General features: G+C 39.2%; 2 protein-coding genes across 3 annotated transcripts in view; both read left to right on the top strand.

Moving 5' to 3' along the window:
• Nucleotides 1-583: 583 nt before the first annotated feature.
• On the top strand, nucleotides 584-3,861 carry LOC107226992 (L-lactate dehydrogenase-like). The gene is made up of 8 exons (XM_015667994.2): nucleotides 584-893; nucleotides 1,055-1,184; nucleotides 1,662-1,779; nucleotides 1,863-2,036; nucleotides 2,108-2,281; nucleotides 2,642-2,759; nucleotides 2,861-2,984; nucleotides 3,623-3,861. The coding sequence occupies exons 1-8, from the start codon at nucleotides 709-711 to the stop codon at nucleotides 3,785-3,787; spliced, it is 1,188 nt and encodes a 395-aa protein (XP_015523480.2). The 5' UTR covers nucleotides 584-708; the 3' UTR covers nucleotides 3,788-3,861.
• A 2,085-nt stretch (nucleotides 3,862-5,946) lies between these two features.
• The window catches only part of LOC107227067, a 71,868-nt gene continuing 64,869 nt past the window's right edge, over nucleotides 5,947-12,945 (top strand). For both annotated transcript variants that reach the window (XM_015668116.2, XM_015668108.2), the window contains exons 1-2: nucleotides 5,947-6,053; nucleotides 7,554-8,014. In XM_015668116.2, coding sequence (XP_015523602.1) covers nucleotides 7,944-8,014 — 71 coding nt within the window. In that variant the 5' untranslated portion in view covers nucleotides 5,947-6,053; nucleotides 7,554-7,943. The remainder of the gene's footprint in view (nucleotides 6,054-7,553; nucleotides 8,015-12,945) is intronic.

Raw genomic sequence — 12,945 nt, 5'->3', positions numbered from 1 at the left:
CTAGTGACTTTGAAGAAGTTGTGCTTCGAAATTACATGTTAGAATGAATGCATTTCTTGAATTTCTTGGGGTTTAATTAGTCTAAAAGTTTTTAGCTCTAAAATCGCAGAAAACAGAAAGATAAATCCTTGGGATTTGGCTTCAAAAATCACCAAGAAATACTAGACTTAATTTTTGGATAAGCCGTAATGACATGTCGATTTGAAATACAGTCGCTCAAAAGTTACAGCCGAAACACAGGGAAATTTTTTGATACTTACCTAGCTGTTGATCCAGCTCTAATATTTTGACTGCGTTTCTTGAGTCTTGGCGTGAAAATGTAACTCTTTTCAGATTCACCACAACGAATTATTCTCGCGAGACAACTGCTTAGGTCTTAATTGTTTATTTCCATACAAATAGAAACCGCATTTTCTGGCCCCCAAACATCTTACTTTATCTAGAAAACCAAATAAGGAATGAAAATAAGTTAAATAAAAAATATGTATTTACACATTGATCCGGGCCCTGGTAATTACGTTCCCTACGCACAAAGTCTAGTAACGCAGTAACCAAGGATTCGCTTGACAATTGCGGTTCAGGTGAATGGCGCTCCCGCTAGAAATGTCATTCGTGTATACGCATGATATATAAAATTTCATTTGCAATGCGACGGGTGATTGCGGGCGTATATATTTACCAATTCGCAAGTGAATCGTTATCAGCGTAATGCTGAGACACCTTGTTCTGCGAGTGGTTAAAGCGCCTAGCCAGCCGCGAAGATGTCTCGTGACAGCGCGTCGGTTATGTGCGCGCAATCCGCCGTTGATTAGAGATGCATTCGCTTCACCCAACGCCGTTAATAACCCCGAGAAGATCATCACACCTGGAAACTACAGACTGACGAACTGCGGGTTGGTAGACAGTAGATTTTCTCAATTTATACCGCCAATTGTCACTGGCCATCGAGTCATTAAAAAATTTTATCACTTTCAAATATTATAGATCGTCTTGCCACTCTGTAGGGTCTTTTTCTTATTTTGTGTTAACGCTACTTTCACACATTTTTTCACAGACCTCCTCCTTGCCTCCGCGACGAATTGCTCTGCAATATATCGGAACCGATCAGAGACAGCTCGAATAAGGTGACTGTTGTTGGAGCCGGAATGTGCGGCATAGCCGCGATCAATGCGATACTTTGTCAGGTATTTTCCAAGTTTTTACGAGAATAGTTTACTCGTGTGACATTAGTAGAAACCTGAATCTCGAAGTGTTCATTAAGTTAAGTGTTCAGTAAGGATCGGTATACGGATTGGGGTAGTTCTTTCTAAATCAGGGAAAAATCTGGCAACAGAAACTATCTGGGCTTCAAAGACACGTGACAGAGTGAAGAGGGTGAAGGAATTTCTTCGGTTTGATACATGTACCTAAGTAGTTTTATTTTACAGTATTCGAATGGTGCTTCACTAGCGATTTTTCGTACATTCCTTCAATATAAAGCATGTTTTGAGAACTTTCATTCCATTTCGTCCGATACCGATTCGAAATTCAATTTCTGAAGCTTCCGAGCTTTAATTTCTCTCGGATTTTTGAAATACCATGATATTCAGTCTAGATTTCAATCTAGAGAACGCTGAGACTAAAAATAATTTCCGTTAATTTCACACCTGCTCTTGGGTTAGAAAATTACCGGCCATGTAGCGATCGTCGATGCTTTCCCAAAGAGGATGGAGGGTGAAGCCCTCGACCTTCAGCATGGTGCAACCTTCATGGGCGATCCTAGGATCGAGTATGACACTGGTAACTCGGCAAAGCCGTGATCCGACCACAGATTATGATCACGGTTGCGGATCCTTCTTAAACCGAGTTTAATCCGTGCGTAGATTTTTGCGCGTCAAGCAACTCGAAGGTTGTCATCTTGACGGCTGGAGCGCGTCAGTTGGAAGACGAGAGTCGGCTGGACCTCTTGCAGCGAAACGTTGAAATTTTCAAAAATATAATACCGCCGCTTGTCCAGTATAGCCCGGATGCAATATTCCTGGTAGTGACAAACCCAGGTGAAAAAATCGAACCCAGTAGAAAATTCGTGCAGCCTAAAGTGGTAATTTGAAATCTGTTTCAACCGAAGTCGACATCATGACCTGGGTTACCTGGAAACTGAGCAACCTTCCGGTTCACAAAGTCATAGGGACTGGGACCCAGATTGACTCCTCGCGGTTTCAGTTCCTCATCTCAGAACGCCTCGGTATCAGTCCCAGCTCAATTGCTGCCTGGATCATTGGTGAACACGGAGATTCTCAGGGTAAGGTGGTAGCATGTGTTGAGAAAAAACTAAAAACTTCTAAATCATCAGCAATGAAATCAGATCCTAGTCGCAATATCAGAATCTAATAATCGAATGAAATAAATTTCTACAATGAAAAAGTAAATTAACTTTGGAAACACGAAACTCACCATATCATTGTCTTTCAATGGTGTATTCAAGTTGAAGTTTGTCAAGAAATATCTGATACTTGACGTGTTGAAACGAAACACGCTACCTAGCTGTTTTTTTTTACTGTGTTTTGGTTGTCAACCTCAGTAATCACACGCAATTATCACGTCGATAAGTCGTCGTATTTTTTTTTCTCCTTTTGCCTCTCTTCATTTTCCTTACGTATAGTACCTCTGTGGTCTGGTGTTAACGTGGCTGGTGTTCAGCTGCGCGACATTGTGCCTAATATTGGTTTGGCAACTGACTACGAGAAGTGGAATGAGGTTCACCAGGAAGTGATCCGAGCGTGAGTGATTCACTCTGAACACAGTTAATTTTCGGCTCTATGAACTTCTCTGTACTTGTTTTATTCCATTTCTTGTCAATTTCAAATTCTACTTTCGATAGAGGAATGACTTTGAGGTGCCTCAAGGGTTACACAAACACGGCAATCGGTCTCTGCGTCGCTGGAATCGTTGATTCCATCCTGCGAAATGTGAATGACGTTAAATCGATTTCGACGTTGGTTCAGGTGAGTTGACACGTATGATGAAAATCAGAATTCATATCTTAAGGGAACCAGTACGTCGTGGAAACTGATTATTATACGATGCAAATATAGACTTTTTTTACATTACTATCAATTCTGACAGTTTTTAAAATTTCATGGTTGATGTTTGCTGTTTAAACATGAAGACCCACATTTTACGTCATTGATTCATGGGCAGTAGATGGGGCTCGCACATAGATCTGTTTTTCAGAAAAATCAGTTGCTTGTCGGAAGCACCTTGTTGCGATTATACCATTAGTAAAATTTGACTTCATAAAGCACTTTTCTCTTTAGAAAATATTCCGCTTACACTTTGAATGTAACGAGAAATGCGATAGTTTTGCTGAAAAATGAATCTATGTACTGACGTATATTATATTGCCCATGAATTGATTATGTAAAACGTGGTTCGTTGTTTAAAAAATAAAAATCAACTGCGACTTCTTTAAAATTACTAAAACTTATGATACTAACAAAAAAAAAAAAATGATATTCGCATCCTGTAGATAATGGCCTCCTTAATTAGAACCTCATTGCTAGCTAATGGGAAGGTGAAATGAAATTCCAGACTTTCAAACTGCTTTTTCAATGTTAGGATTGTTTTTTTGATTCTCTTGCAGGGCCATCACAACATCTGTGATGAAATATTCTTATCCCTTCCTGTCGCGCTAGGCGAGGGTGGAATCACGAAAATTATTCGAATGCGGATGACTGAGTTTGAGAAAAAGCAACTCATGCTTTCTGCCGAGACTATAGCCAAAGCACAAAAGGATGTAAAAGTCTGAATGTTTTAGAACGTCTGAGTGTTCAAATGACTAAGCTCAAGGCGTTCTTATGTTGTTTCCCGTTTTTGTTTTCTTGTGAAAAAATAAATCAACCGTTTGGTTACATGAAACTAGACACGTCTCATTGAAAACAACATTCATTGAAGGTTTTTAATCAAGCGTGTGAAATGAAGTAGATTCTACAAAGTTTATACAGCGTATCCCGATCCAAAAAGAAATCTAATCTATCTAATAAATTTTGCTAGGTCGAATTGGATGTAACATTTAGAAAGCAAAGCAAGTCGAATGATATTTTTACGGACAAATTGGGTGCAGAAATTGAAACACATGTCAGTTTGCTTGTTAGATGAGCAAATTTTGTCGATTTCTGGTTTCTAGTTTCGAGATGTATCGAATAAATCTGTTTATATAAACGAACTTTCAAAAATGTTTCTACTTTTCTTCAATCTATGAGGATGTGTTCAAATCAGCTCTCAGATCTCGTTTTACTTTATATCCTACCCGTCAAGGGGAGTTTCTTTTATATTTGCTCGTTGAAATAGTTAATCTCACGTTGCGCCGTGAAATGGATGCTATAGGCAATTTGATGACACAAATGGCGATGCGGTTGCAGTTGTTTTGGCGTCGAATTCGCAATGGAGACGTCAGCATCGCCATTAAACGTTCGTACTTAATTCTAAATTGGTCAAGTTATGTAGCTTTATATGGCCGTAGTTATTTTCTACTTAGTTTCAACGACATGTGTCGTAAGCATCTTGATTATGTCTTCTTTCGTACGAGTGAAATCATCGCAATTTTATGTTTTTCTCCGTGTTTCAATCTGCAATTGTGACACAGTTTAATTCACGTTGAGCCGTTAAAAGTTGGCGGTATAAAATTGCATGGGAAAAGCAAAATTCAATCGTACTATTAGTTATCAGAATAAAATACACACCCGTGATTTCTTACGTTTGACGCGCTTTGTCAAGCTTGGCTTACATAACCGCACTTTCACGTGGCTCTATGATCTTGCATAAAATATGTTGGTAATTAATATTTCTTTTTGAATTGACAATTCTAACCTACTTACAGTTGGCTTTAACTTACGATACAAGGTTATTTATACTATAGTTAGACATTCGGATGAAGGGTCGTTATTTTCTACATAAAGGGGGGTCTACATAATGCGGATCTAACCTTCGTATTAGTCGAAAATAGATTAGGGTATTAGCGTATCAAGATTTCTAGGAAGTCGTCGCTTACTAAACGTCTTTGGTCAAAGGAAAACGGGAAGCAGGGTTTCCCAAAGTTTTCATCCCAACGATCGCCCATTCCGTGCTGCATAAATCGGTAAGTCAAAGAAAATGCATGGGAACCTTTATAATATAAGTGTGTAATTGTCATTGTTACTTGCACACTTAGATGAGCTATGCGATTGCGAAAATCGTTTCACGTGACACTACGAATAGTTTCTACATCCTATTTTTTGTTTTCATGAATTTTTCCAATTTTTTTTTAACTTATTCTCTGAAAATCCCGCTGATTCATGTCACCTTACGAAATTACATGTTTCCAAAGTCACGATCAATGAAATTTGACCAATGTTATTAAAAGATACGAGAGTTTCTGATATTCGCAAAGTTTACGTAGATAAAGAGGACAAAAAAAAAGTCATTTCGAAGGTGTTCATAAATCGAATTTTTGTTGAACGGAGAAAATTGCAAAAAGGATAATCACATCGGTTGTTTTCAGTGAAACTTGCCGTTCAACGCCGAAAGATATGTAACTAGAGTAATTTTCAATATAAATGCAACACAGAATGTAGTTTCGGTTGCCGATTTGCTGGCGTTGATCGGTAAGTTTCACGGAAAACTCCCAGTAAAGCAAACCGCTAACACCTGTTTCCGATCCGCGCGTATTTACTTGAGAGTCTGCTCTTTCGGTAATTAATTTTACTATATTATTTTCATCACATCAGCTGCGGGCGAACGAAAAAAGAGGAACGGACACGCTGACACACTCGAGGATTATTTATTACGAGAAAACCGGGAGTAGAATGGAGCTCGGATAGGAATACCGCTTGAGGCTAGGCCACGGCAAGGTGAACGGAGGATGCAGGCAACGAGCAAAACTGTTCGCGCCCACCGTCGCGTCGCTCAGCGTCGCTCAGCGTCGCGTCGACCGGCGTCGTTGCAATCGCAAGAATGATCGCGACGGCGCACTTCGGGCTTACTCGGTTCTCGCCTACCTTTGAACAAGCACTAGCGGTGCGCTGCCGATCTGCCAGGTACGTACTAAACCGGCAAACAGCCCCTCCCCCCCCCCAACTCCGGGGGAAAAGTTTGGGTGAAAATATCACGTCGTATGATGTGAAAGAATCGCGAAAACTTGGAACTGAGGACAAAGGCTTGGAGATAAGAGAAAAGAGTATTTTCGAGTTGGCAGGGAAAACAATCGACGATTAAAATCTACTCACAATCAGTCAGTGTTACGAAAAGATTGGCGACAAGTGAGGGGGGAAAAAACTAAATACTTAGTCACGTGTTGATTTTAAGTTGATCGATAGTTCGATGTTAACAGTTTCGGAGTCCAATTCTTCTTGCAAATTTGTTTTTGTTTTTTAAAGAAACTCAATAGTTACTAATTAGCGAATGTGTTGTAGATTCTTGTTTCGATTGAAATTTAAATGTGTTGACTTATAATTTGGATGGGAATGATTTTCTCAAGTCATGCAACAGAAGGTCTACTTCCGAGTGAATTGAAACCCCAAGTTTTAAAATCAGAGGGAAAATCGGCATGTAATTTTATGACAAACAAGTCGTTTTAATAAGAAATTGTAATTCAATCATTTTTTATTTAAAATCGAGTTGTATTCGGAGACAAATATTATCACATTAAAATTCAATCTCTGCTTTATGAGTTCGTTCATAGATTGATAAATTTATTTTCTATATCTATCGTTACTTGTTATTAGTGTTGAATATAAATCATTCTTTGTACGTGCTTGTATTTCGACGAGGTAAAATAGTTGATTAAAGATGTTAGAATTCGGAGGATTGAGAAATGTTTAATTCATTTCCATCGAAGGAGTTGATCGTTGCGGTACACTACGTGTGATAATTAAAAAAAAAATAAACAAAAATAATACAATCGAGATAAACTTGTGCAGAAAGAACATAAATTATTAATAGATCAAAGTCGATTTTTATTTCACACTTTCTTCGTCATTGAAATGCATATTGTTGCAACAGGAAGATTGGTGACATAATAATAACGAGAATTGCTGCACCGAGAGAAGTTAAAAACCAAAAATGAATTTTGTACCGTAATTTTAGATATTTTGATGCCATGTTCAGGTGTTGGCGCAACAATAATCACACTTAATCGTTACTTGTGTCGAATATTCTCCTGATTCGAACCGTTAACGTATTTTAACGAGTGGGGTTAAAAATATAGAAGGATCAAAAAATCGACCGGTCACAATATCGCATTTTTAAAGAAGCGAAAACTTGTTTTATTGAATTTAAAAATTTTCGATGTCGAAGTATGGAGATGTAAAAGAATAGAAAGGTCAGAACATAGAATGCCAAACTGTAGAATAGATTTTTACATTTTCAAATTCTACCTGCAACAATTTCGCGTCTATGAAAGTTCGACATTCCAATCCTTCTAACGATCGGTAACATGACTAGTTTTTACCCCTGCTAGCGTCAACGCCACCAGTTTCACCAGAATCCCTCATCTCACCAATAAGACGACTGAAATATTTCCTCACTCCGTTTTTCAGGCCTTCCTGCCCGTCGAAGGGGGCGAGTTTCACGCGGCTCGTACCTGGGCCAAGCGAAGCGAAGGTGGGGTTCGGGCCCGTTCACGTTGTTCTCGTCGGTCTCGTCCGTCAGGTAAGTCCAGTCGACAGAGACCCGGTGGTTAGAACGGTTGGCTTCGAGCGTCGTTGATCGCGATCGAGAATTTCGTTGACCAGAAGATCACATCTCCATGGGCCGTAAGCGTCGTGCCGAGTGTCAATCCCCATGGTAAAGGCGCCGCGACGCCCACCATTCGTCAGGACGCGCACCTCCACCGTTTGTGCGCGTGTGTGTTTCACATCACCGCGTCAGCTGGTCGGTCCTGAAGATAGTTACAAAATACCGAACCACCTCGGGGCCCAGGCGAGGAAATGACGGTATCGTACGCCAGCGAGGTGCCGAACGGCTCGAGTTTCGGCTGCTTCTGGAGGATACTTTGCAAGTGAGTTGTTTTCTTTTCGTTATTTTCAATTTCGAACTCTTACGAGCTGCTTTCCTTTCTTTTTTTTTGTTTTTATCTCTTATGGAATTACCATGTCACCCGACCCGGTTTCGCTTTTCTCGTCATGGTTTATCACAATTCGGGTTGTCGAGCTGATACTTGGCCACGTCGCCACTATTCGGCACCTGTCACTTCTCCCTCTGCATGCCTGAAGGCCTTCGTAAAACTTATTCACCGAATAACGGATACCCTCTGTAAATCCGGGCCAAATTCGTACGTCCGATTACGAAAACTTATACACACTGTGCGAGAAGGGCTGATGCTCCCGCAACTAGTTGTTCTCTTATCCCCAAGATCGGTACTGTTCGTAAAGCACGTGAAATAATGAGGTCAGGTCCAATTTTCTTGCTTCGATTTTCCCACCAAAATGTGGGCTAAACCCCTTTACTCAGAGTTTATAATACGGTACACAAGAGTGTTCGTTTTAGGTTTGACACATGCTCAGCTGATTGTGAGTTCCGAGGCTTCTCTCCGTCCGCGTCAGAGAGAAGGTCTCACACGAAAGAATATTACCCGTCCATATCTCGTAAATAAAGACTCGAGCAACGAGAAATAACAAAATATTATGGATCGGTATCGCGCAGTTTGAGCGAGGTTCGTACGTACGTACGATCGTTATTATCACCGTTATTATTATTATTATTATTATTATTATACACGCGTATATGCATGCCATATAACGTATTGTATGAGGTAAGGCTGCTGCTGTTTGGAGCTGCGGGAGCGGCTGGATCGTGGTTGTTTAGAAAGTGTACGTATAGTTCGGTCTGGCATTTATCTTGTTATATGTTTCGAACTACCTGCTGTTTGTGGCTGAACGCTCATTGCAGCCTACCGCGCGGACTCCGGTCGTTATACCTTTCGGCGAGGCAACTACGTATCAATCGTAGCTTACACGCCGACACATTCACGGTCCGAAAGAGATCCATTGGAAATTGCGCGCGCGTGCGATTTCGTCGTATGCGCGAATCGGCGATATCGGTGCTCCGACTCGGAACCCGCCGGTTCGTCGCCGTAGCTGAAACACACAAGCAAATTCGCAGACGAGTGGGTCACGAAAATCGGCAATTTTGCAGAGCGCGATTTACGGTATTAATCGAATATATATATATACATATATATATATATATGTATATATATTACTTATGTATATATATTTTGTTTTTTTTTTAAACTTTTTTTGCCTGTTTTTTTTTTAATTTGTACGCCTTTTTTTTGCATAATAGCCAACAAAAAAACTGCGTCGAAAGTGATTTCTATAGAGTGCTGCGCGATGGTGAATTTTGAGGAGTAGCCCGCGTAATTTGAGCCCATATCGCGCGACGCAAGTAGGTTAACATATGACGTTACTGACGCCAGGCAAGCGACACAAGTTACGAAGTTAAATAATGGGAGTGAGTATGCGAAGAGTTGGGGGATGTTAATAATTTGACGATTGTTTTACCCGTGATATTTGTTTATTCAAGTTTTGTCATGCACTGCGGAGAAAAATCTTGTTAGTTATACGTGATGGACATTTTTCTTTACAAGCAATTACACGAGTATCGTTACAATTATGGTTTAAATATTTTTCGAATGACAGATGAAATTTTTGCAAGTAATTATTTACTATGATCGTAATTGTCAATGCTATATTTATTCAAATAATAGATCTGTTCGTTTAGTTTGATGTATTTATTCAGTTGTTTAAGGCAGTGAAAACAATTTATTCTTCTACCAAGTTGAAATTAACGCAATGTTTACAAGAAACTGTACTAACACGTACCTAACAGATTTTCTGGTTATGGCTTCAAAACTCATTTTCATTTTGTGCATAAAACTGCATGTTTTTTGGTTATTGTCAAATGTGAAAATAGTTAACGACCGTACGGTAATAGCCATAATTAAAATTTTGTACTTAGTATACATGTTTACTAATTATTCAGATTACACTGAAAAAGTGAAGGTATAATAAACAATCAAACAGCAAAAAAAAAAAAAAACAATCGGAATGAACCTTATACCAAACTTTTACTTTACTCGTTCGACAAAATTACTTTACCTGAAGAGAATCAAATAAATTTTACGAATCAAGAAAATCTTGAGGCGAACTAATGACACTGAAAATCCAAGTCGACGGAATTGAATACAAGTAATAATTTAAACGTGACTAATATCATGTTATAAATTAATTATCGTGCTTAAAAATGACCTCAGTTCCGAGTTGCTTTCGCGTAATATGCTTACTTAAGATAATCGACTTCACATCCGTTAATCGGGATTAAATTGAATTCTCAAACGTAGGTACGGTCGTAAAAATCAGGCTGCTCGGAATTATCGCGTTTCCTCGTGATTTCGAGAGTATAATTGCAGGTATACAAGGTGTCTTGTTTTTTCATACTACGGATACGTACGGCTGGTAGCCGAGGCTGTTGTGATTCTCTTATTACAGGTATACCCTGGGCAGTTTTTAACCTCGACCTGAACCGCGGGGTAGGCAATGATCTTAACGCAATAATACCGACTCGCCGTAATTGTCCGGTTACCGCCTTGATACCCGCTTGCTCCTCGAGGTCGTCTAATTGTTGTAATACGTATCCTCCAGGAACGCGTTGGACTTCGAATGAATCAAATTCCAACTGCATCCCGATGCCGAAAGAACATTGGATAAAACTAACTGGAGCATTTTAACTATCAATGCTATTATTCAAAATTGGACATGACTGCAGATAAAAACGAGGTTCGACCTCGTAACGTTAGAGTAACGTAATATTTTTACAAAACGCTATTTCACTCACTTACACCATTGTCAGAAGTATGGCATAATTTTTCAGCCTCTTTTCCCGTGAACCAGATTTAAAGCAGTAAAGTATCGTTTCTCATCGATGCTATTAACGGGTTCACTAAAGCAGCAACTAAACTTAGCAAAATTCTCTTTTTCAATGTGTATTGAACAAAACGATTCGACTCGACTCGTACGTGAACCTCTTTATATGAGCCGCAATTTCGATACTTCCTAGAATTTTTTAGTGATCTTAGGAAATTTTTGGAACACAATCGCAAATTCACTGCATTATACGTTCGACAATATTTCATCCATCGTGTATTATTTGGTATCCTTAACGTTTGCGATGGTTACGGCAATATGGCGTCGGATTTGGGAAACAGCTGATCGCTTTTTAGACGTGATACTCTACAAGTATCAAAGCGCAGAAAAAATAGCGAAAGCTTTTTGGATTCTCATTTCGTGCATCGACACGAAATCAACGTAGAGTATACGTAAAGTATGCGACAAAAGCAAACGGGAGTTTCAATCAACCACCGTTTGGGGTTAATGCGGTAAATTTGTATTGCCACAACAACATGGCGTCCTCTAAAGTCAAGGATCTAACTACGTACGTCTGTAAGTATAAAAAATAGAAGCAAACGAACCTCCTGTAAGAAACTAACAAAGCGAGGTACTCGATAAAAGGCTTTTTCACCCAAGCAAACGAATTCAGTGTAAATCCGTTCGTAATTCGATTTCCGAATAATCCAACATCCGTAACGGTGATCGCGTTCAGTCGAGTTCGGTGTAGTTTAATTAACGTTTAGATATTATAACATTTCCTCACATGTCGCATGTAATCCACATCTGCACGTTATTCTACCAACTTGCTATACCGTATATCGTTGCCTGTATTTATAACTGTGGCAGTCACGCTCCATTAAAGGCGGCATAATATACGTACGGCATACGGCAACTTCTCTCTCTCTCTCTCTCTCTCTCTCTCTCTCTTAGCGGAGACTGTCCCATGGCGATAAAATTCTATTCTATTCTATTCTCTCTCTCTCTCTCTCTCTCTCTCTCTCTGCGGTATGGTGCCGTTTTTTTTTCTTTTCGGATCACGGGCCATCGTCTAGACTCTAGACTCTCTTGTAGACTTTGGCAGCTCCTTCGTGGCAGACCGTTACATAAGACGGTAGCCTAGCTGTTTGCCATTGAAAACCTCGGGAACTGGACGGTATAAGTATAATCCTCAAGACAGACTCGCTTTGATGGCAATCGGTGAATACTTAATTAGCCACCGAGCGTGCAGGTGCCTCGTTGTAGATTTGCCCGTTCCTCGAATATCGTTCTGAGATTATAAATATCATCGTTTCACCGGTTTTACATCATGTTTATAATACTTTTAACCGCACTTCGTTGCAAATTTTACCGTACCCTGAGCGATATTTTTATTTTTTTTTTTTATATATTCATCGCTGCAGCAAGTATTTATCTTATCAAACTGATCGCCTTTGTATGATCTGTGACAAAATGAGTTTGTATTCGGAAAATTTTTGTTTCATTTTCTTTTTTTTAAACCCTTATATATTTCGAACGTTTTATGCGCGCTGCAAGTTTTTCCGATCGCAAAAGACTGTTTTTTATTAGGTTTAAAAAAAAAAAAAATTGAAAAATTTGTATTGAAAATTTGACAAATTGAAAAGATGTAGTTTTATAACCTCGTTTTAATCGATTTGAAGAATTCAAGACCCCAAAATATTGGAAGCTAAAATAGCTTTCAGTAATCCAAGAATTTCCATCGATCTTGCCAATATTTTTCGTCACTTGGTCAGATTGACGTTCTCGTGAAGTGTTAATGAAATTTGACTTATTCCGAAGCCGTGATTTCGATTGGTATGTAGATTTTTGCGAAAGTTATAACCCTGCATAACATGCGATTGTATCATGAAACAAGTTATAGAAGGTCATCGTCTACAGTCGTTTGAAGTTTTTCTAAAAGAAACAAAAACTGAAATAACCCGTACTTCCCTATGTTTTTTTTTTCAACAATCTTACAGCATATCTGCCCGATAATCAGAATTCACTCGGTATTTGAAACAAAATGATCGGCAAAACTGCGGAA

The sequence above is a fragment of the Neodiprion lecontei genome, chromosome 2 (assembly GCF_021901455.1).
Source record: "Neodiprion lecontei isolate iyNeoLeco1 chromosome 2, iyNeoLeco1.1, whole genome shotgun sequence".
Classification (NCBI taxonomy): domain Eukaryota; kingdom Metazoa; phylum Arthropoda; class Insecta; order Hymenoptera; family Diprionidae; genus Neodiprion; species Neodiprion lecontei.
The sequence above is the reverse complement of the archived record's forward strand: the minus strand, read 5'-3'. Positions and strand labels throughout refer to the sequence as shown.

What these genes read in the sequence shown, in the direction of transcription:
- LOC107226992 (XM_015667994.2), top strand. Translation starts at nt 709, where the DNA reads ATGCTGAGACACCTTGTTCTGCGAGTGGTTAAAGCGCCTAGCCAGCCG. An exon ending in TACAGACTGACGAACTGCGG is followed by an intron (nt 894 to 1,054) that starts GTTGGTAGACAG and finishes ATTTTTTCACAG; the next exon opens with ACCTCCTCCTTGCCTCCGCG. An exon ending in TAGGATCGAGTATGACACTG is followed by an intron (nt 1,780 to 1,862) that starts GTAACTCGGCAA and finishes ATCCGTGCGTAG; the next exon opens with ATTTTTGCGCGTCAAGCAAC.